At 34.7% G+C, this 23,875-nt stretch overlaps 1 protein-coding gene across 3 annotated transcripts in view; it reads right to left on the bottom strand.

Annotated features, from left to right (window-relative positions):
* Positions 1 to 23,273, bottom strand: part of LOC120347429 (uncharacterized) — a 76,288-nt gene extending 53,015 nt beyond the window's left edge. For all 3 annotated transcript variants that reach the window (XM_078117564.1, XM_078117566.1, XM_078117565.1), the window contains exons 1-35: positions 23,094 to 23,273; positions 21,749 to 21,901; positions 21,000 to 21,085; positions 20,834 to 20,929; positions 19,414 to 19,506; positions 18,796 to 18,891; positions 18,397 to 18,498; positions 17,729 to 17,862; positions 17,120 to 17,287; positions 16,527 to 16,737; positions 16,233 to 16,366; positions 15,197 to 15,400; positions 14,850 to 14,994; positions 14,047 to 14,175; positions 13,474 to 13,588; positions 11,210 to 11,315; positions 10,791 to 10,945; positions 10,513 to 10,705; positions 9,633 to 9,855; positions 9,097 to 9,265; positions 8,788 to 8,914; positions 7,983 to 8,204; positions 7,130 to 7,341; positions 6,453 to 6,684; positions 5,819 to 5,959; positions 5,520 to 5,652; positions 4,777 to 4,937; positions 4,270 to 4,441; positions 3,596 to 3,830; positions 3,007 to 3,148; positions 2,643 to 2,718; positions 1,954 to 2,165; positions 1,268 to 1,414; positions 884 to 1,034; positions 225 to 398 (exon numbers count right to left, since the gene is read on the bottom strand). In XM_078117564.1, the coding sequence (XP_077973690.1) occupies positions 225 to 398; positions 884 to 1,034; positions 1,268 to 1,414; positions 1,954 to 2,165; positions 2,643 to 2,718; positions 3,007 to 3,148; positions 3,596 to 3,830; positions 4,270 to 4,441; positions 4,777 to 4,937; positions 5,520 to 5,652; positions 5,819 to 5,959; positions 6,453 to 6,684; positions 7,130 to 7,341; positions 7,983 to 8,204; positions 8,788 to 8,914; positions 9,097 to 9,265; positions 9,633 to 9,855; positions 10,513 to 10,705; positions 10,791 to 10,945; positions 11,210 to 11,315; positions 13,474 to 13,588; positions 14,047 to 14,175; positions 14,850 to 14,994; positions 15,197 to 15,400; positions 16,233 to 16,366; positions 16,527 to 16,737; positions 17,120 to 17,287; positions 17,729 to 17,862; positions 18,397 to 18,498; positions 18,796 to 18,891; positions 19,414 to 19,506; positions 20,834 to 20,929; positions 21,000 to 21,085; positions 21,749 to 21,901; positions 23,094 to 23,158 (5,314 nt within the window). In that variant the 5' untranslated portion in view covers positions 23,159 to 23,273. The remainder of the gene's footprint in view (positions 1 to 224; positions 399 to 883; positions 1,035 to 1,267; positions 1,415 to 1,953; positions 2,166 to 2,642; positions 2,719 to 3,006; positions 3,149 to 3,595; positions 3,831 to 4,269; positions 4,442 to 4,776; positions 4,938 to 5,519; positions 5,653 to 5,818; positions 5,960 to 6,452; positions 6,685 to 7,129; positions 7,342 to 7,982; positions 8,205 to 8,787; positions 8,915 to 9,096; positions 9,266 to 9,632; positions 9,856 to 10,512; positions 10,706 to 10,790; positions 10,946 to 11,209; positions 11,316 to 13,473; positions 13,589 to 14,046; positions 14,176 to 14,849; positions 14,995 to 15,196; positions 15,401 to 16,232; positions 16,367 to 16,526; positions 16,738 to 17,119; positions 17,288 to 17,728; positions 17,863 to 18,396; positions 18,499 to 18,795; positions 18,892 to 19,413; positions 19,507 to 20,833; positions 20,930 to 20,999; positions 21,086 to 21,748; positions 21,902 to 23,093) is intronic.
* Positions 23,274 to 23,875: the final 602 nt, after the last annotated feature.

Here is a 23,875-nt window from a genome sequence, read left to right as displayed (position 1 = left end):
AATTGGTGGGTTTTGTTTTATGGAGTCAAACTTCATTGAGAAATAATGCCATTAATGTATTTTTTTAATATTCTGTTTGCAACCTGATTCGAAATTTGAATTTTATCTGCATGAAGAGAGTGAAAAGAAAATTTAGTTAAAAGTTTTCAGAGCAGCAAATTGAATCATGTCAAAACAAGCTGATATTCATGATTGGTAGTTATATGTAAACTAGTTCAAATTACCGTTAGGATCGATGCAAGGGCATTCAACTTTTGGAATACATTGTCCAGCTTCATCCTGAACCATTCCTTCTGGGCAAGTGCAACAATTGCCATTTTCATCTGCTTCCTTCTTGCAAGTTTCATTTGATTTCTGTCCGCATTTTTCTATGCAACTGCATGGACCATAGATTTCACCTAATTTGAAAAATAAAAATTGCAGCACATCTGTTCTTCTATCCTTGGCATACTCATCACATTCACAACAGACACACAAATTTGTAACATTTTTTGGGAAGTAAAAAAAGCGTATTTCACACATACTACTTGTATGGAACCAAAAGTATAATTGATAAGCACTAACAAAGAAACAAGCACGCAATATAGTTAAATCACAAGGGACCTTTTTAATTTATTTTTATGCAATTTAGCTCAAGGTAAGGTCACTGGCACCTCAAAAGCTTTTTGGCTATTGAGGCTGTGGAACCACTAAAGTACTAGGAGTTACCGTTCACTCAATTGCAGAACAAGCGCATTATAGGGCACTAGTGACAGAATTGTGTTAATGCTAAAATTTGAACCATTTTACACTAATATAACCATAAATACAACCAATAGATGAATATGATACCACACAGCAGAAGTTAATATTCAATTACAAATGTTACAAAACTTTGACAAACCATTCTCTTCATTGCAAGTAGAAGAAGGAGTTGTTGTGGATACAAAAACTCCTGATGTTGTAGATTCTGATCCAATGGTTGTTGTTGGAACGACACCTGGTGTTGTCTTCAATCCTGGTGTTGTGGAACTGCTTGGTGAACCAACACATGTCTTGAAAGATAATAAGATTGTTTATGAATGGAATTATTATTAAGATTATAAAGTCCTTTTGTAAATATGTTGTTAGTAGCCATTAACAGTAATTGCCATTGTAAAATGTTAATGCTTTTAACGTTTTTAAAACCCCAAATTAAAAGCCCATGATCACAGAAGAATTCTCAAAGCTTATAAGCCTGAAGCACATCAAAGAATACTTGCATTAAAAGCTCTCTATAAATACTTACAGGGCAACATTGTCCAACTACAGTAACTAGTTCATATCCTTTTGATTCATCACATTCAGTAATAGCACATGCCATAGAATAGCAACTAGGCTCGTTGTCATAACATGTACATGTTTCGCATGGACTCGGATTCCAAGATTGTCCAGGCTGTTAAAAAAATAATAGAACAGATGTAATTTTAAAATGTAATGACATTAGAAGGATTCCAGTTGTTAAAAATAAGACTACACATGTTTTCCGAACTAATGAGACAATAACATGAAAATATTGGAAATGTAGATGGAATTTCAACAAGCATTCACCAAAACTATGTGAGACGCCTCATGAACACATCATGTCACTTCTCACTATTTGCTATACTATAATTGCAATTCAATAACATAGCTCTGCCTGAGCCATCTTCATCCGATTTTTAAAAATAATGACAGCTAATAAAAATCATCCTTTTCAAATTTAAAATCTCTCTGTATATCCTATTTTGAAACACTGTTTAGGTCAATCCCATTCTATCGCCTTGAAGATGTTTTTTTTTTATTCAACAAACCATACAAGTTGGTATTATAAGTGACCTGTTTTTCATTGACTTATATAATAATGACATCACGATAAGCTTGTAAAATAAAGTACCATAGAACTTTTTGCTTACCAAAATGCAGCTAACAAAACAAACTTCTTAAACTTCTTACCTCGACTCTATTGCCTTCATGATCCATGCATGCACAGTCAGCTGGTTCAACACATTTTCCATTTTCGTCGATTACTTTATTGCCAGGACATTTACATCCATGTTGACACATCATAACACGAGCACCATCACATTCACCTTCTACTTTGTTGTATTCACATTTTTCTGGGCACGAACTTACACAATCTGTGGGCTCCATACCTTCTGGGCAAGCTAGAATGTAAATGAATAAAAGTTTTGGTCTTCATAATCTTGTTGTAATCATTGGTGATGAATTGTAAACATCTTATGCATACATTTACGGTCTTTTAAAAAATGTGTAACTATGTAACTTTGTTCTAATCTGATATGTCATTTAGGGTTGAGTGCAAACTGACTTTCATTCTTTTTAGTTTCGAGTTATAATGGACATTCGTTACAAATAAGTATAGCTTTGTCCATGCATCTAAGTCCAGCACACTGAGACAAATATCTGGTTGACTACTCCCATATATTACATGAACTGGTAATCGGACTGATGGGTCGTGATTCTCCATATGCTTAAGCCATTTTATCAGTTTTCCTCTCCTCAGAATTAATATAAAATTACTATATCCTATCCTAATATCATTACTCGTCATGAGATATCAGTGTGAATAATCATTGAAAATCCACTAAATTCCAAGTTTGACTCAAAATTAATTTACTTACCCATGGTGGTTGTCTGCATAACAGTTTTGGTTTGAGAAACAGTCTGTGGTGAGGAAGTTTCCACAGGAGTCGTTGACTAAAATAAGAATAAATATATAGTGGCTTGATAATCAGAAAATGAATCATTATAAATTGTTTCCTCTTTCCCCATTTGAGGATTCACATAGTCGTTTTTCTGTTTCAAATTTTACAGTTTTCTCACCATTATTTCCTCTGGCTTGAAAAAAGTAAAATCATCAAGAATAGTGAGCATAGAATAAATGAAAATTGTTGTTAAAATAGTATTGATTCTTTTCTAACGCTAAAGTGGCAAGATGGGGAGGAAAAGCGATTTGAACAATAAAATATGAAACTCTGAACTTACTTCAGGAACTGGGACAGTTGTTGTGTAAACTGGTTCTCCAGTGGTTGTCAGAACTTTGACAGTTTCAGGTGCAGAGGTTGTTCCTGTTGTCGTTGTTTTACATTCTCTATCAACGCAGTTCATGATCCCGTTTTGACATGTGCTTAAATTTAAATTTTACATTGATTGAATTTCAGAGAACTAAAAATTGGTCATATTTTCATTAAACTACCAAGACTCTAGCATCGAAACAATTAATATTGGAGCCAAGTGGTTTTGTAAACTTAGTGGGTATAGGTGCTTGACCTAAATGTAATAACATCGAAAATCATGTATTCAGGATTCGAATATGATGCTCACCACCTCAGTCAGCGCACAAGGTTTATAGATTGTTGGGAACAGAAAAAACTGTCTATCTATGTCTAGTCATATTGAGTGAAAACATCTTACTCCCGATCTTCAAACAATCATGTCAGGCTTCGGCTCACTGTCTGTGCACAAGGGTTTCAGATATTGTAGGCGTTGAAGATAGTTACATGACAGTATTGTATACCTTTTACTTCTATTTGATGATGTATTTAAATTCGAAATAGCTAGGAATTGATCTTACCAATCCATACAGTTATATTCCAAAACATATCCAGGTGGTACTTCAAGACTTCCAACAATACATGGACATTGTTGTCTTTCGATACATTTTCCTTCATGAAGTACAGTGCCATTAGGACAATGACAACCTTCAACACAGACTTCAGAACAACTTTCGTCTTGTGTAGTTGACCAACATTTCGCTTCGCAAGTAGTTCCACATTCTTGGTAAACCATACCGTTTTCACATTGAAGTCCTTAAAAACATAATATTACCCTATTATGCAAATATATATTGCATGGGTGTTTATTTATACACAAACAAAGTACACATCTTTTGAAGCATCCACTTCAATGAACAGGAGTAGGGCTAAATAATGCCTGCATTAGTCATTGGTGGAAAGCAGGATTTGAAAATCTCATATGAGGCTTAACGACTAAATTTTAGAATCCATTTGCACCAAGAGCACATGTGTTTTTTGATTTTGGAGGGGCAAAATGGTTTATCAATGGCAGAAATGGTCAATCGCAAAATTATCTCTCCTTTTTTTTTAAATTTTTGTTCATTTAAAATTAACCTTTCATTACATTTATGTTTATACATTGAGTCCTTCAGAATCTGTTGTGTTGTCAAAGACAAATCCATAATCACATATATTTCAATAGTAAACTGAATAATAGAGTTGGAAATTTTACCACAATCTCCAGTTGCTCTCCATCTGACATGTACTCCATGTTCGTTACATTCTCTGGTGTAAGCACCGATGGCAGTACACAGACATTCACAATCACCACCTCTATCACAACCACATGAATCCCAAACGCAAGCTTCATAATAAGGTTCTGGGTCAACGTAAGCGTGGCATTCCTGTTTTAGATATAGGATAGATTAAAATAGATATACTGTGAGATGATTATAATTATCGGAAAAGATCTCTTTCTGCATTATTTGGTCTAACACACAAGAATAGAATACAAACCATTTAGTTGCAAGAGCAAGTTCAGAGTTCGCATGTAACCTCAACCTTGAGAGAAGATTGCCGTGGGCTTCAACATTTAACAATGAAAACCTAAATTTAATTTGTTTGTGCATTTTCCAATTTCTATTATTATCCCAAAAAATCACTTTGTCTATTTGAGCACTTTTGTGATATTATCATTATGTATTACAGTATCATGAAACAGAAGAACGTCCAATCATACCGTGAATGGATCTTGGTTGATAATTCTGCAAGAATATTGAGCCCATTCAGTACGTTGTGGACTAACAACACAAGGATGAACTGGGTTTTCCTCAGATCTTGGACACGAGCTGAATACTCTCCAACTGTCACCAAATAGATTGGAAGTGGATGTAAGTTCACCTAAAATGTGAAAACTTAATATGAGGTAACAAAGCATAACAAGATTGCACAGATAATTTAGCTTCAGGTTTCTCATCCACTACGAGCAAGGGCCCACTGTGTACTGATGGACATATCTTATATTATAGAAATATAGAAAACAAGCGGAGTTTGCGTACTTCCTGGAGAAATTTCAATATTCAATATTTTCTTGAGCAGCAGCAAGATATGTGATTGAATGAAACTTAACTTCTTTATCAATATTTTGATTTATTACTGTCTTATTTACCATAGAATAAAATAGGCTGTATGAAAAGAATGAAAATCCTTATTCTAAATATGATAATTTGGATTTGGATGATTGATATTTCAAGAACATGGTAAAATAAGTTGATGTCATATCAATGAAGTGAAATATTATTTTAATTTAGCACAAATTTCAAGTAAAACAAGTTTTTGATAAATTGTAAAAATATGCGAGCAAACATTTTCAACTGCATTACCAGTCGTGGGAAGAATTCTGAGGAATCCAAAAATGTGTAAATCATTCTCAGGTTATATATTAATGAATAATTCAACATAGCTCTGTTATGTTGGAGTTACCTTGTTTTGTGATAAAGTCGTTTGTAGCATCACCGTTGAAGTCACCACATAAACCACAAACTCTGGATTTGAAGGTTGGTTCAAGTTTCACATAGACACGAGTTCCAACATCCCACATCACTGTGAGACCAATCTATCAGAGGGAGAAAAGTATAAAAAATAGTTAAGCCAAGACCTATATCCATTTACAGAACTTCGGTAATTGTTATGCTAGTTACATTCTTAGAGCTTTTTAGTTTCTTCCTTTTAATTACTGTAGTCAAGGGGTAAACCTTTGTCCAGAATTAGGCCCTACTTACCTCAGTTTTCACAATGATGAACAATCCAGTAGACATGATAGTGTATTCAGCTTTTGGAGTTCCAGGTGGAGAGAATGGATTTTTGGCTTCAATAGGAGCACTTCCTCTTATCATTTGGATGATAGAATCATATAACATGAGCTAGAAGGTATCAGTAAAATATTATTCTAATTTTTATATAGATCATCAAGAGAACTCGTAAGATCTGTTTGAGTACAGCCAAAATGACAAGTTTCTATAAAATTTTACATATTTTGCACTTTTTGGACAACACATCATGATCAGTGAAGTTGATAACATAAGTAGGAGAATATAAATCCAACAGCGAGGTGCAAAGAACTACATATTGCTACAAAGCTGTCCTCAAATGTTAAGCTTTTGGATAAAACATTGTTATGATCAATGGAAAAGAAGAAAAACATTATTAGAAGACTTACGAATTTAACATTAGAAAGCTAAGAACTACTTAGTGTTGCTGACGGAAAACTCAGAACTTGAAACATTCAAAGTCAATACAGCCAGGTAAACAGATTGGCGAAAGGAATGGTTTTAGTGATAGCACGCATGTGGTACGGTATACTTCAAAATGCACTTCATTTGACACATTTTATAAATGTTCGAAATCATTTTTTACCTTGACTGCTTTAGTGCATGTAACACCTCCAGTACTGCAAGGAACATTCTCTACAGTGATTCGGAAACTTCCTACGGTGCTTCCACAGAAATCTTCTGCCATTACGTATGTGCAATCCCCATGGAATTCATATCTCTTTTTATCGAACGTCTCGTAGTGAGGATCACCATAAGCAGAGCAAATGGATGGACATTCTTTTTCATCGCAAGTCCATGTGGTGTTTTGGCAAGTACTGGAGATATTAAAAATAATTTAGTATCCATTTTTTATAAAAAAAATACCCAGACAATGAACTCTCTTTTCATATATTGAGTTGTGAAAATCATACATTTGATATAGGTATCGGATTCAATCAATACAAAATTCAAAACAAAGCAAACATGGGCTAAAAAGTATAGAAGAACTCGCTGGAAAGCTGTGTTAGTTTAATCAAAATCATCTAGAAGGCCAGTATTGATTTACTGTCAGTAATAATGAGGAGGTTTCCACAATGTGACAAAATGTTTCCCACAACAGTAACTGAAATCATTTTTATTTAAAATGGCTGTGTTTGGTTGTGATTTTAAGGAGAAATAGCGCTTTTAAATGCAGTTTTTGAATAAGCTCTGAGTTTTTGTGATGGCCTGCAAGGGCTTATTTCTTTAAACTATAATAACAGTATCGTAATTGTTATATACCAATAATTGCAGTTCTGTTTGATTCGTGATCCAGTCTTGTAGCTTCGTCCCAAGTGTTGGCAAGGACAAGAACTTTCTTGAATACATTCCCCTTCATACAATGCCATACCAACTGGACATGCACAACCTTCATGACATACAGTTTGTTGACAGACTACTTGCATGTTGTCACAGGTTCTTTGGCATTCAGTGCACTCAGTCCATCTTTGTCCCTGTTATATATTAATATCGGTATGCAGGAATTGCATGGGATTTTTTTCCAAATTGAACTTCTGAGTCTTTTCATAATTTGTTTTTCTGACGTTTGCATTCATTAACTTACCGGTAACTGATATTTTGGTTTATGCAATACGTTTAGGCAAAATTCAATCGTGATCCTATTAACTTAGCAATAAGTTCAAAGGTTCACAATTGGTTATCTGAACCAGGGGTGCACAGCCTTTAATACAGGAGGGGCCAGATAGAAATAACTGAGCGAAACAGCGGGCCGCAAATTCATATAACATTCCACAAGCATGTTAGGGTATTGTAAAGTCATAGGCATTGATAATAAATTGGACCAAGGTATAAGCTTGGCAACGCAATGGGATTGGAATTACTCGCATGTACTGAATTAAATTAAAAAGTCGTTTCGAGGGCCGCAAATTAATCAAAATTGGCACCTCTCCGCGGGCCGCACAATTTTTCCTTGAGGGCTGTATTTGGCCTGAAGGCCGCAGGTTGCACACCCTTGATATAAACAATTTAAACATCTAAAGTTAAACATTACTATGACATAGAACTAATTCAAAATAATGTACAATAGAGATATTTACATTGCGTTTCATAAAAAGTTAACTACACAATGACTTACCGATGGGCAAACATTTTCTTCTGTGCATCCTTCAATGGGAGAACATTCCCATTTCCCATTTTTGCATGAGCAGGAATCGCAAAAAGATTGTCTGGATGATCCAGCAGCAAATTCTACACCCCCATGGAAGCATGAACATTCAGCGATTTGTACACAAATTTGCTTGGTTTCATCAAATACCATTCCTTCTGGACAGACGCATCCTTCAATACAAGAATTTACCTGAAAGAGCAAGAAATTTTTAGTTTTAGAGAGTATTAGTTAATGTACGTTGAGATTGGAAATTATAAATGAAGTTTTATTTATGTTTACGACGTCATATGCTTGCACCATATGCATATGCACCACAGTCTCTCGGCCTGATGTCCAGGTACTGTAGTTTTCCTACATTTTGTATATACCAGTGCAGATATTCAATCAAATACATAGAAGTTATTTATAAGTTACAAACAGTTTATCGCTAACATCAACATATCTACCACCACCTAAATTTGGGAATACTCTATATTAAAAAGCTACTATACTGGCCCAGGTCGGGTATGGAACTTTTGGATTTACCTTTTTATTATTCCCAACGAGCTGGTGCGTGAAACACCCAGCAACGGTGAGGGGTTAAGAAATCTTCTCGCACATAATCACCCGCACAGTATTTAAACCAGGAAACCCCACACAGGTAGTAATCTGGTGTGATGACAGGCATTTTTCTGGGCCTTCTCATGACCGTCTCATTGATGTATAAGTAACACACAGTCACAGCATGGCATATATTTGCCTATACTCTAAAATGAATAGGAATAAACCTCACCTCTTCGCATGTATAGTTTGGATCACCCAACATGTTACATGTCATATCGCATGATGTTACACACTCCTGGAATATCCTTCCCCCTTCACATGAAGTCTCGCAACCTGTTGCTTCTCTCCAGGAAATGCTAAGAAATAAAATACAAGTTAAGAAAAACTGTAAGTAAGGTAAGTAACAGATATTTAAACAATTATCTGAATAATTAGGTTTAAATGAATTTAGAGTTACTATTTGAAATTTACCAAAATTATAACAAAATAAATAGTTTTATTATATTTAAATCAAAATATTATATTCTTGCATTCTTACCTATTCAATGCATTGCTCGACAAAGCGCATGATCGAGCATAGTCGGCAAGTACGGCACATTTAGCTTGGCTGATATCGAGCCCTTTTTGAAGGTTTCTACAAATATCGTGTTCACACATTGTCATATATGTAGATGCATCAACAACCTTTCCACAAACATTTAGATTCCCTGTAAAAAGAAGTGTTACTTTGCCAAGAAATGTACTAATGTGTTTCGAATGCTAAACAACTTTACAATATAAACTCCGTGACAAGCAAGCATTTATATGCAACATTTGCTATAGCAATTTGTACTGGAAACTACTTCATAAATGTGACCAGTCGAGTATAATTAAATTTGAAATTTGTAATTATATTTCTAATTATAATAAAAATGGTCGTCATCTGTGAATGGCATATCACATATATATGCGTTTGCGGAAATATGTATGTTTTTATACTATTCGTTTTATTACGACATGGATCAAATGTAAAATACTTTTGCTTTAACGCTTGCATTTGCTTTTACTCCGTTAATTCTATATGATTAAACAAACCTGTTTGTATAGAAATGCATTCTGCTTTGGCAAACAATCCATATGCAGCAGATTGGGAGCATGCGTCCATTGTGATTCCTCCCGTGAGTTGAGAACGACCAGCGCAGGCTACGTCGGTCTTCCACGAATTTCCAAACTCGACAGTGTCGACTGTGGTGATTCCAGATGGAAGTGTGAAGTCATCGATTTGGTTGAGATTGTAAAGACCGCAAAGACCTCTCGCCTACACAAAGGGTAAAATATAAAAGTATAAATAAATCATGCATGCATGAAGTTTCAGATTTAAAAAGCAGTCTGTCTTGGAATGACAAGTTGAAAGCTCAAAAGCAACCAAGAAATCACGAAGTTTAAAAGTACATTATCAAATCCAAACGACAACGCACATAAACAAATAAAGATATTCAAAATTATGTTTTAATTAAATTTATTTTATTGCAACATCATCATAATTGCAATTGACCCAAAACTATGCTGACAACAGAAAAAAAAATTCATGAAATTACTATTTCACACATCAGGAAAAGCATTGGCTGTGATAATGTTTTTAAATATACTTTTAAATACTTCACAACAACAATTAGATTTGAAATTTTTTCAGCAAGGTCATAGGTAGTTGGGAATAGGGCTCCAACCCGAGATCGAGAAAGTTAAAGCCCATTTTAAAACATTGGTTTTAGTCATTTTCCGGCGCTTTGCCATCGTAGATGAAGTGTTAGACCCGACATCCGAGCATCGCAGGTTAAAATCTCGCGTTCGAATCACTCGCCCACCTCCTTATAGGCCTGTTCCTTCCGAGTTATGTAGCTGTAGCTTTTTACCTAGCAGCTGTTTGTGCAGACCGTTGTTGGGGCGAAATTTATTTTTATGTAGAAAATCAAACCTTCTGTTTGTAAGATGGGTCGAGTTTCAAATATATTCTGTGATCTTGATCCCAGAGAAGTTCGAATCCGTCGTTTGTTTTGACTCGTATGAAAGATGAAGAAAATTTTTGGATTGTAAATCTGTTCAAACCATCCATATATGGAAGAGGAATGGTGTGGATTCCGATCAAAACTTTGTTCAATCCCATCAATCTAAAGGCAACATGAATATGTTTTAATTGAAAGAATTGAAATGACAAAAAGGTTGTGGTATCATGATTTCGTGTAAAAAACACACCTGATTGTATCTACATCATAGATGTTCATTGAAATTGTCTTTTTGCATGGTTCGGTATCGAAGAATCCACATCCAGTATTCTGAACCCAGACTGACAATGGAGCTTCAGCTCCAAATTCGGTTTGTGCCAAAACGTATTCACATCCACCAGAGAACTATGAACAAGTTAATAAATTTAATGCGTTCTATATATACTTTTAGACCAAATATAAATAGGATTTTTCTGTTCAAGTTGAGCCCCATTAAATAAATTGCTTATTTGTATGTGAAAAAGAGACAGAATAAAAAGTTGTGAAGTTAAATTGGAGATGAACAAGAAAATGAACTTTTACGAGAATTGTATTTTCATTTGTACTATTACCTTTGATATAGAATTTAATCAACAAATAAATCATGTTTGCATATAACACAAAACAAACCTGGAATTGTTTTCCATCGAAGGTAGTATAATGGTCTTCACCGACGATTTTGCATGTTCTTGGACATTGATTTTGAGTGCATTCCCAACGTCCACTTGTGCAAGTACTAATTTTGAAAACAAAAATTGTAATAAAGAGATGAAATAAATAGGGGTTATTTCATTGAATAAGACGCACAATTTTCAGTCACTGGTATATACCGTTATAAAATTTGGGATTTCGGGATTAAATTTTATATTTTCGGCTTAGTTTCGGAAGACTTTAGACCTGAAATTGATAAACTACGGCACACGGGCCAAATCGGGCGCTTTGGGTAATTCAATTTGACCCGCCCGATGCTACCACAATCAAACTAAAAACAAATTTTGATGTTTTAGCTAAAATAAATAGCTCAAGGAGATGATGAGATTGCAATTAAATTGAGTTTTGGCACAAGGCTTATTGTTTTTCACTTTTGCTTTTGTAACACTGTAAATAAAATTGTGTTCATAAAATGACAAACTTTTTGCCCACCCCTGCTTTGGACTATGTTAACATCTCATTTAACTCAATAAATGTTGGTTGTAATGTACAAACGAAACTATGCGATTGTCTTCTCTAGAACATAGGTTCTCAAAGTGCTCCGTACGGAGCCCCAGGGCTCCGCGAGAGAAACCCAGGGGCTCCGCGAGCTTTTCGATTACTCTTCAAAATACTGACTCAAAATTTTGTAACTGTTGAAAGAAGCAATAACAGCTTTGATAAAATCTGACAACAATATAGCCTTGAAATATGGTAAAGAGGCGGAATTAAAAATGACATTATTTATAAGCAGGAGCGCAGCCAGGATTCTTAAGAGGGAGGTGGTTCAAAATTGGAATCGAAAATTTCCGCGCAACATTCTTCGCCATTAAAAAAACGGATAACGAGATTTCTGTTGCGTAAAATATTCAATCCATGACCGATGCTAGCATTCAACGTGTCTCTTCGTTATAATGTAATTGTGATCATCGTTACTCAAGTTTGATTCGAGATTACTATTAGGATTACTAAAATGAAAGAATACTATTCTGAAATAACATAAAATATGTGATAAACTGCCAACAATAAATAAAGTGGAGTCGTATTTTCGCGATCTTGGGATTTGTCAAATTTGATTTGTTCTTTCGCACCTGAGATTATTTTTAAGCAGGATATCGCCGTTTAAAAAATCACAATGTCTGGGCAAAATACGAACAATTGAAATTTATTTTATTGCATTCGGCTCCGTCGGTAGTTTCAGAATGAAAAAAAGGTACATCGCGGATCGCGCGCACAATTGATTGCGTGCGGCTCCGTCGGTAGTTTCAGAATGGGAAAAAAAGGTACATCACGCGGACAATTGACTATGTTTCGATTTCGCAGTTACTACGACGAAAACCTAACATAACACCAAATTTTGTGATTTACAATGTCTATAAAAGCGTTCTCAATCTGAGGTGAGTCTGCTGAAACCAAAACGTGTGATCATCCATTTTAAGTTTCAGTTTTAATATTTTAGAATGCCGTTTTCCAATCAAGAAATTTGAGTTGCGGATTTACCTCTTTATTAATTATTATTTTTAGCATTTCGTCGCCGATGACTATAATATGGTAACATGTTTTTCACATTGAACTCATAATTTCCCACGAGAACAAAAAAGCAATTAACGTCGTCATTGTGTAACAATACATGTATATGCCGAGGGAAATTTTTGATTTAGGGAGAATAAACACCGGCGTAAAGATGTTTAAAACACGCCATGCTGACAAAAAAAATCGGCGATTGTAACAAAATAAAATCGCGCACGTTATTAGCGGCCTTTCAAGTCTTCCAAAAATGTCAAAAGAGAAAAGATTCGACCCCTAATTTATTAATATGTTCGTCAAGTGTCAAATTTACAGCTTTAGTATAAAATTCAGATTTATTTATGGCTTGTGTTAACCCTATTAAAAAAGGTTCAGCATTTAAAATAAGTAAAGTACTTTTAACTTGCCCAGGAATATTAATCTGAAAGTAACAATTTTAACATTTATTTTGGGGCTCCGCGAATAATATTCAACCTTTCAAGAGCTCCGCAACACCAAAAGTTTGAGAACCCCTGCTCTAGCTAGAGTATTGTATTTGTTCAACCAATAGGATCATCTTGAGAAAAATCGTTATAATAATAAGACACATTGTGGATCGTAACGGAGTCACAGTTGGTTGTCAGTTACATTTAGATATTTTTTTACTGTTCGAATGGTGATTTTTGTAAAAATTGTACCATTCATTGCAATCTCTCAAGACAGTATCACCAGCTTTGTAAATAACATCAGCTTTCATACACGGACAACTCTCCTTCTGGACACATGTGTTTGTGGTTGAGTCAAGTACAGTTCCTGTAAAAAAAAATATGTTAGCTTTTATTTCAATTTAAACAAAAAAAAGATTGTAAATTAAAATTTAGGGTATTTATCATGTTCATTAATCTCCATAGGTCTTTTTCTTCAATTCAGTAATCGAGGGAACATAACAAAAGTTGCATATTATAAAACACGAATGAGTCACAATTAGAAGCAAAGTTGGCATTGTATTTATAGTGACTTCATTGACAATAAAAGTTCGAAACAACGGTTGCAAGACATTCTACAAACACCATGGGTAAAAGTATTTGATCAAAGGCTACCGAGACTGAAATATTACCACAAATGTTTCGGCCAAATAACATGTTTAATAAAGTCTTATACACTAATCATACACTAAAACACTTGTTTCGTTGCTGTTTTGTTATGAAGTGTCCTATTTATTGGCAGTGAACTATGTGTTTAATACTTGAATATGATTCAACTCCGCATACCTTTTGGACAATAGCACCCATCAACGCATACGTTGTTCACGCATTCTTCTGGATATGCTACGTTTTCACAAGTTTCTTGACATGCACTTCCACATTCGCTATGCATTTGTCCACCAGGGCAATCGATGTCTGATTGTAGGAAAATGATATGATTTTAGTTGCGCTTAAAGTTGGTATAACGTAAAATAGTCATTGTAAGCTTTCAATTTCATTTCTAATGACCATTGAGTTTATACCGTAAGTCAAAGCTGGACTATATAACCATACTGCATTTACGATGTATAGAGCAAAAAATAAAATTAACTGCAATTTTATAGTATTTTTGCATAGTAATGTGGATAGTGAATATTTCATCCTTCTTTTTGTTGAAGTACTTAAAATTATTGAATGTTACTATAACAAATAAAGACTTCATTTGGAAAATTCGTTCTTTAAATGGTATTTTTATGGCCCAATCACATATTGTTGAATTTAACCTTTACCAAGTCTTTTCTCTGAGTATTTAGCTGATTTTTGAAAAATAGTAGCAACTTTTAAGAGAAGCTACAGTTTGAGACTGTACAGTGAAATCAAATTCAGCAAACAAAATAATACATTTTCGTATTTTGAGGCGTTTTCAAAGATTCACTCTGAACAAGGCTTTATTGAAGCAGCTACAAGTTTTTGGATGGAGCGGAATTTTTCGGTTTAGGTCTACCCAATTTATCATAACGGCATGGGCACGAGGTCCGAATCGGTGATCCCTGAACTTTGTTAAATCTGCTATAATATAATATATATGATAAGTGTTATTACAAACTCACAGCAGAATCCTTGTCTTCTCCATGAAAGTATGATGCCATTGTATGAACAAAGTCTTGAGTAATGAGTAAATGCTTCACAAGATCTTGCTTCGTAATGCTCGATTCCTGATTCGCAAACATCCATAACACATCTTGAGATGAAGTCCTGTGAGAGAATAATTAAACTCTCTTAACATTATTTGCGAAACATGATTCGACTTCAATTGAGCGTAATGATAAAAATCAATTGATAAGCTGATTCATATATGTATTATGGACTAGATATATCTAGTACGAACTATTTAGTTAATACCACATCAGCTTTGAGACAAATGTACCACAGAAACAGAACGCTAGCAAAATCATACCTGAGGATTGACTTTTTCGTGGCAAGACGAGAAAGCTTCACTCAACAACAATCCACATTGCTTTTCAGCGACAGATATTTGCGTTGCATCGTATTTGCTGCATGGGTGCGGAAGGTTTGATGGAACAGCTGTGCAAATCGCTTCCTTCACTCCAGGTTGGTGTACTACCATTTTATTTCCGAAGTCATTATCGTTTTCTAAAGTCTGTGATGAAAAGTTACTAATTAGTAGATTGAAAATTAGTAAATTTTAAAAGTGATTTCATCGTAATTCAATACGGAAATCTGTATCTTTGATGATATTATGGTTTGCCTATCATATTAAGACAAACACCAAACATTGTATTTTCAATTTGATATTTTGACGACTTCACCACAAATACTAGAATAAATTTTATCTACTGTTATTTAAGGCAATTGAGGCAAAGATCTTCACGTCGGCGGGAAGCTCGCTTATCGGCACCCTGAGCGGGGCGACCGAGGGAAGGTCTGAGACAGTGACTGATTCTCATTCGAGATGCTTGGCACACAAAAGCAGTGTGGAGAGCAACCAGAAACTCTCGATATATGCGATTGAAAATGCTCTCCGGTCAGCCACCATAGTTCAATTAGCGAGGCGGGCAGTATTGCCTGTAACTCAATTCAGACTACTCTTCCACCGACTGTTTTTAGCCTCACGCCACGAAGTTTAAAGTTTTGAATTTTAAAACACACAACTGGCGTGCGGCCATGGTTTCATTGCTTTCTTTAAAAACGATGTTTGATAAAGCAAGTTGACGCAACCAAACGTTCTATCGTGTATATTGCAAATAATATCTCACGATGGAGTGATTATATATAAATATATATAGCAATTTCGAACAAACAATTGGTACCGCACGTAAATTCTTACTCGGTCTTCTAATTGTGGCATGGTCAAATCAACTAGTAAAATGCCCTTCGACCTTCTCTTTAATTACATTTAAATAAACTGTTATATTGACCCTGTAAAATATTGTACCTGAGACAAAAAAAGATACATAACAATTACTGCATACCGTTCCATCTTTCAACGTGAAATCATTGCTGGCATCTCCGTCGAAATTTCCGCACAAACCACACATTTCACCTTTATATGATTTTGACATTCTGATGTAGACAGATTTGTTGTTATCAAAGAATACACGGACGCCTAAAATAATAGACAACGGCACAATTATTGTTAATATTTTTAGAAGTTAGAATTAGTTGCCAACACTAACGTTACAATGTTACAGTATAATAACCCGTACACAAACTTAGCCATTTATCGTTCTATTAAAATTTTCAAAATTCAAAAACAAAAAATTTACCGCTTGAAAAACCAACGACGGTGTAATCCCCGAGTTTTTCGACCATAAACGATTGTGTTGCAGTTTTTATAGTTTTTGGAACATTGACCAACTTTTCGTTATGTACTACAGTTCCATTTGGATACAACATTACAACTTGGTCAGAATCAATTTCTAATCGGACAGCTCGATTGCAGTCACCATACTCGTCACATTCAAATGCATTGTCGACCTAAGAAAATCAGAGTTAAATTTTGAAAGATATTTCGCAATACGCTACAGACTGTAGTTAAAGGCTACCGGATAAAATATGCAGAAGAAACGAAATCACAAAAACAATTTCATGTGTCGTTATTTGTGTGTAATTATCCTATGGTAGGTGGATATAATATGTAACTATTACTGTAACTGATTTCTTCTTAGTTTCTTGACATTCGGGCTACAAGGATACATATTTAAGTAGACAAGTAGACATATTGTACAATGGACGGCTACTTCATAAGTGGAGACGTTTGATTTTTTTTTGGTCACGGAAATAAAATCCATGCAGAAATAAAAGCATGTGTGAAATTTTGAAAATGGTACGAATAGCAAAAAATAAATGATAAAATTACCTGAATATGGAATAGACCGGAGCAGGCGTAAGCCAAATTGTAGGTACATTTGCCAGCAAAATAGAAGCCTTTGCCATCAAAGGTAACATAATGATTCATATTCCAAGTTACACATGCCGCTTCTTCTTTGGTGAAATCAAGGGTATCAGCGTCTAGGAATCTCATCTCCTGTTAGAGAAGATCAAATATTGTAAAAATAATTTCCGTATATTGGAATTCGAACAAGTACACGATTAAAGAATAAATAAATAGCGATCAATCAATAAATGGTATATAATATATATTATTAAAAAATATAAATTCAAAATTATATATACACCAGAACCAGTATTTGACATCGTTGTATATACTATCAATGGGGAATATAGAGTCATAGAAAATTGGCATTCGAATCCGAGCCATTCCAAATTTCGATTACGAATCTCAAATCCGAGTGTAAAAAAGTTCCAGCTAGCGGTTCAAATAAAAACAATTTTCGGCATTTCAAGCTTTTTATGAATTCTATCCGACATTTCGAAAACAGTCCAAAAACCATCAAAAATTCCACTGGAAACGTTTTTTTTTTTATTTTTTCGTTATATTTTGTTTTTGAGAAAAAAATATACCCACATCGGTTTCTCCATTGATGATATCAGATTCGTCAATCTTGTTTTCACAATATTTTCCTTCATATCCAACTTGACAAACGCAGCTACCAGGTGATTGACATTTCCCTCCGTTTTGGCAGGTAGGCTCGCAGATAGCTATGTAATTAGACAGAAATTCAAATTATATTATGCAATTTTTAAGATGGTTGTTATTTTATTTTTCTTAATTGAGTAAAAAACAGTGAAACGTTCACATAAATATAGCTAGTAACATCATAGTGTTTGTCAGTTCAATCTCGAGTTTTTCTATCATAAAAAATATGAAGTACTTTGCATTATAGCACCTCATGCTGAACTTTAGAATATCTAGAGTTCAAAAATCGATGGATCCAAATTTGGCCACAAAGCCAAAGAAGTCAATTTACAACTTAAACAGTCAACATCATTTTTTTCAAATATTTCATTCTAGCTCTTTCGCGGATCATGCCCACGAGAACGTGGAATCAAGTTTAGATACTCGTCATGTCCTCCAACGTTGCAGTGGCAACGTTTAGGCACTTTTTGAATTACTCCGGGTTTTCAAAGGTGTTCGTAAAAAAAGCTCGGGTCTTTGGGAGAGCCTTGAATCAACCGTTAGGCTCACATACGACAAAGCACCCGATATAACAAGTAATCTTTTAATTAAATTACCAAATTCGCACGATTTTCCTCCATAGCCTGTAGGACATTCACAAATGTTTCCAGTTGTGCATTTTCCGCCATTGAGACACTTGGTTGCGCATTGTGGGTTTTCTGAAATATGTATATATATATATATATATATTAGTTATCGCCATATGCAACTGACATAGAGATCGTTTAACCAGAGATCGTTTGCCCATGGCTATATTTCAATCGGAAATGCAAACAGTTACAACTCTTCCTACCTGCTATGTTGTGATGTGTCATTCATCTCGCCCATTCCCCCAAAAAATGATTTTTGGGGCATTATCTATTTATATCTTAATTAACTTATATCTTGCTATTTTTATATCTACAATTGAGATTTCATGACTGAAGTAGAAGTTTGTAAAAAAAGTTCTCCCATACCAATATTGCAGTAATCTCCGGTATATCCCGGTGGACATTTGCAAAGATCTGGTGCTGCGCAGACTCCGCCGTTGAGGCATTCCTTTTGACAGATTGCTACAAAAATGAAAACTCTTTAATTTCAATTCGGAAAAAGAAAGCCAAAATAAAAACAGGCGTGAAAGAAAATTCAAAAATAGCTTAAAAATAAAATTCCCAGTCGAAAGAAACACAATGCGAAGTCTGAAAAAAACTCTTTAGTTTCAGGAATAAATAAAGCGAAATTTCAACACATGCATAATACACAAAACACAATATATACCTATACACAAAAGGCAAATCAAGTTTATTTTTTCCAACCAGTAAAGTGAAAAAATCAATGGAACACAAATTACAAGAAAATGAAAATTACAGGGGAAGGGAAGTCGCGGGGAAAAGCTGGTTATCGAGCAGCGACACTCAAAGTCCAAATATCTTATTTGAAAAAAATTGAAATTTTGGAATTTGCGTCAATAATCAGATTGGTGCAATATTCGAAGTTTGAGGTTGAATTTGCATTTATCGATTTACACTGTGACTGCCGTCCGATACTAATCGATAGATCCTAATTCTGTACTATTGTATTCCTATGTAACTTACCGGTTTCGCAAAGTTTTCCGCTCCATCCACTCAAGCATTTGCAAGTATTGGGCTCAACGCATTTACCATTCACACATTCTGATGTGCACACAGCTGTAAAATTTTAAAAGAAATATTTTCAATGTTGACAATCATGAAATAAAAATCATCATCATGGAGATAAGGGGAAGCGTTTCGGAAAGTTATCGAAGACACGCACGGTATCGTAAAAGAAATTGGTTAGGCTACTCTGGGCTGAAATGAAGGGGAATGGACACAAGTTTTTAATATTCGATCATTAAGATCCATAGCTATTTCCTGTTGTGATTGCAAAACTTCTACGGGGTCGCTGAGGGCATCCCAAATTTCATCTACAAGCAAACATGCTCTATAAACATTCAAAAGCAGTCTTTTGTAACGCGGTAAGATGACGATACTCTTGATAATGTAGACAAATGACGGTTATCAAAACCAGGATGCGATACGTAAATACTTTCTTAAGGACAAAGACCTTTTGTTTGAGCATTCAAACAAAAATTCAAACCACTTCAGAAGTTTCTAGAAGTAGATCGAGAATGTCTGTGTCCGGGTCGATCTCTGGTTGCGGATAACTTATGTCCCGGATGTTTTATTTGGTGCAATATTTCAAGCGAGATGAAACCGCCGCAACCGGATTATGTGAATAGTACCATCAATAAGAGAGCTAAATTGTTGCGCCAGATTGTCGCAAACAATACTTCAACATCAGGTACACTGCTATTGTATTTCATAAAAATGTATGGATTAATATCTCTATCCGGGTCAAATTGAATTCCGCATCCGCATTGGAATAAATATACAGACTTGTGCACTTGAGTGAGTACCTTTTCGTGCTTTGGCTCAATTGTCTCGAACCTTGATTTGAGCAAACATGCCATTCAAATCTGCGTTGTCAGGACACGTTAAGACTAATCTATTTTGCGTTTATATAGCGCCACAAACTAATCTATAACAAACCTTTTATCCATATGGAATTGTTGAATAAAATGTTGAAATATACTATATAGGCCATTCAATATACTGTACATTCACAAAACATACACAAGTGAGTGTAAGATAAACTTGGGAATCTTTTGTACAAAGCCCCCGCCACTAGTGTAGAAATGTGAGATTTGAAAAAAAAAAACTTCGCCACGTTTTTAAATAACAATATAGTAATTATCCAGTTAGAGTTAGGAATGAATAAAAAGTTTGAATTATTAGCGCACTTTGCATTTCTAACCCTATGGAATAGTTTTTTTTATTTTTGTCGTTGGTGTTTTTTTGTTGTTGTTGAGGGCTTTGTACAAAAGATCTAAACTTGTCTGATATTGCAAAGCATAGGCTGTTGAAGACATTCATTTGGAATTAAACATAAATAACATTCATTTTTGGAGCGTATAATATCAAATACGTTACGTACGTGAGGAGCATGTCGGTCCCTCGTATCCCGTGTTAATGCAATTACAGGTGTTTGGTGCGACACATTGTCCGTGGGCGCAAGCTTGCTCACAAACGGCTGTTAAAAAATAGGAATAAATGAACGACCTAAAAACGAGAAAATGAGCGCGCTTAGTGTCGATACTTACGAATATCGCATAGCTCTCCCCTGTAACCTTTGCAGCAGACACTGAATGTCTCAGTCCTATCCACCAGTTGAGTAGAAGAGATGGATCTGTAAATAAATCGTGTTTTCGGATTCATTGAATTCAAAATGACAAATGCACGTTAAATAAAAATTACAAATCTTGGATAACGTGCATGATTTTATGGTATGATTCAGTGATTTTCGTTTAATATTCACATTATGTCACTGATTACACATAATTAAATAATTTCATATTCGCGCTACCAATTACTTCAAACATCTATACATTTTGCAGAAATTATCAAGCAGCAATAAGGCTTGCTTTAGCTGCCTACGAATTACTAAATGTAAAGCATAATGAACACGTAGCGCAGCAGTTGAGAAAGCCTTGATGCTTGCTGACAAATTACTTCAAAGATATGAAACCAAGAGGGAACGCCTCGGCAGAGTCACATTATGATGTCATTATATTATAATTTAAGATACAGTACATGCGTTTGCAGTAATTTAACTGAATGACTGACTATAAAATTACGCTCGCTAGCATTTTATGAAAGGTATCATTATAGCAGTATTTTCAAAAGCATAAACATGGATTAACCTTCAATATTTTGCGATAATTTCGAATAACTCTTAGAAATCTAAAACAATTTTGAAAAACATGCAAATTATGTGTTCAATGATTGTACTCTTGTTCAGCAGTGCAAGTCTTTTATTGTCCAGCTTTGACCCGTCCATTTTCTGATTTACCTGTTGAATGTGCAGGACGAGATTCCGTCCACTTCCGATCGATCTAATAAGAAATCACCATCCTGTTTGCTCGAGCAGTCTTGAAACTTTTGCACCTCGTAGGTACGTGTGGCTACTTCAACCTTGACTATCCGATCTTCCGAACAAAATTCTCTGCAATAAAAACATCTTGTTATCTGATAGAATTCAAGACAGGCTCAGTTCATTATAGGAACACCGTGCTGACGTCGGTCATTTTAAACGCATGCCGTCAACAAATTTTTGTTTTGCATAAAATATATTTCTACTTTACCTAAGCACTTAACAAACAATTTAGATTAAACTATATATATTTCCTCAAAAAATGAAATCATAGTTATGCATATATTTGATTATAACAAATGTAGCATTTGGCAATACCCGGATCCTAGAGGTCATACCCGGATGCCTGGAATAGGCTATTGTTAAATTTGGTCATAAGATCAATCACACAATGAGCATTATATAATGTCTATTAACCGTTTACTTGAGCAAACATAAGGCTAACTTATCTCGAACATAAAAAATTTATCTGTGACCTATAATAATAGAACGATACGTGAGAGTTCGAGTAAAAAATATGTATCGAAATGCCGTATGGCATTCTTTCGTAATCTTCTTGTTTCAGAAAATATGCGTTAAAATCAACTATATAGCTCTTTCCTAGACGTATGTGAAAATTATCAACAGTTTAACACAATTTTAACATAACTATTTATGTAGTAACTACGAAACATAAACTAACTACATAACTAACTATTTATATAAATAGATATATATGCTTTTGCGTAACATCAGAGACAGGCAAATAATCTGACCCAACAATAAATTGCAACAAATTTTACAATTCGATGTTATTTATTCATGTTTCTTTATGAAATCATCCAAAGGCAGATAAGAGCCACTTATTTGGAAAATTGATAACTGAAATCATTATGATAGGTTATAAAAATTTAGTGCACGAGTTAACCAAGCATAGATACCAAGCATCTGAAATCTGATGGCGGTAATATACCATTCGAACCAGTATTTTTTGACTTAGGTTCGAATTTGTTGAGGTACCAAATTAGTAATTTGGTTGATATTATTCAGTTGTCAATTTAAGATTTCGGCTTTACGTATTTTCATTTGAGTCGAATATTTTAGACGCATTTCATGCTCATCTTTATGTCATTTGAGCTGAAGAAGGTTGATACCAATTTGATTTTGATATTCAATTTTTCAAATCAGCCCTGACTTTAGCAGACCTTTCGTATTGCACCCTAAAAGATCATTTGTGGTCGTGCAATTCACGGTTCGTCCAGAAGATATTTCTATTGGTACTTACGCAGAAGCCTGCCATAACAGGATTACGCCCCAGGCCGCAAGAAGCGCCGTTTTTCTATTCTCCATGTTGGTCACCTTTACGTGGCCTCTGTGTTTCTATGTTTCACCTCTAATTATTTTAAATATATCAACAATTATACAGACGTATGCTTGGGAGTGACTTTTCCCAAGGTAGTGAAACTAGATTGTCATTCTGGCTTCTTATATATGAATCGCAGCGTGGGGGAAATATATAAATCCGGGTCAACCAAGATGAGTTTGTTTATCCAAGACATGAAAAAATTCCAAGTTTATTCAAAAATTGCGATGCTTTATTCAGCTTATCTGATGTTTCGTCAATAGGTTCCGTTTGGCTAAAATATGAAAATGAGTAAATATTAGTTGAATTTATGTATAACTTAAAAAACCGCAATTTTGCTGATATGAGTTACCTAAAACCCAAAACATGAGTTACCTTGCTCAAATTGTGCGCAACTCAGTCCCAAGCGCGATTCAAAATAAATTAACGTGTTCGTGGACTGTATCTGTATTGAATTATGTAGACTAATAGTGATATTTTTCAAGTTTTTAAAAGCACTCGGTAAACTGAAAAAATAAATCGGTCTGAAAGATTATGACTGATCCCTCAAAAAATATTACTTGAGTTATTGTTCTTTAAACATAAAACTTTTCGACAATACCCCACGTAAATCGAAGTGTCTACAAAAACAACTAAAGTGTACACGGTCGTGCGTCATATGCTTAAGTGACGAAGTCGTGGTTTAGAAGAATCGAATATTTTAT

This window comes from Styela clava, chromosome 11 (assembly GCF_964204865.1).
Source record: "Styela clava chromosome 11, kaStyClav1.hap1.2, whole genome shotgun sequence".
Classification (NCBI taxonomy): Eukaryota; Metazoa; Chordata; class Ascidiacea; order Stolidobranchia; family Styelidae; genus Styela; species Styela clava.
The sequence above is the reverse complement of the archived record's forward strand: the minus strand, read 5'-3'. Positions and strand labels throughout refer to the sequence as shown.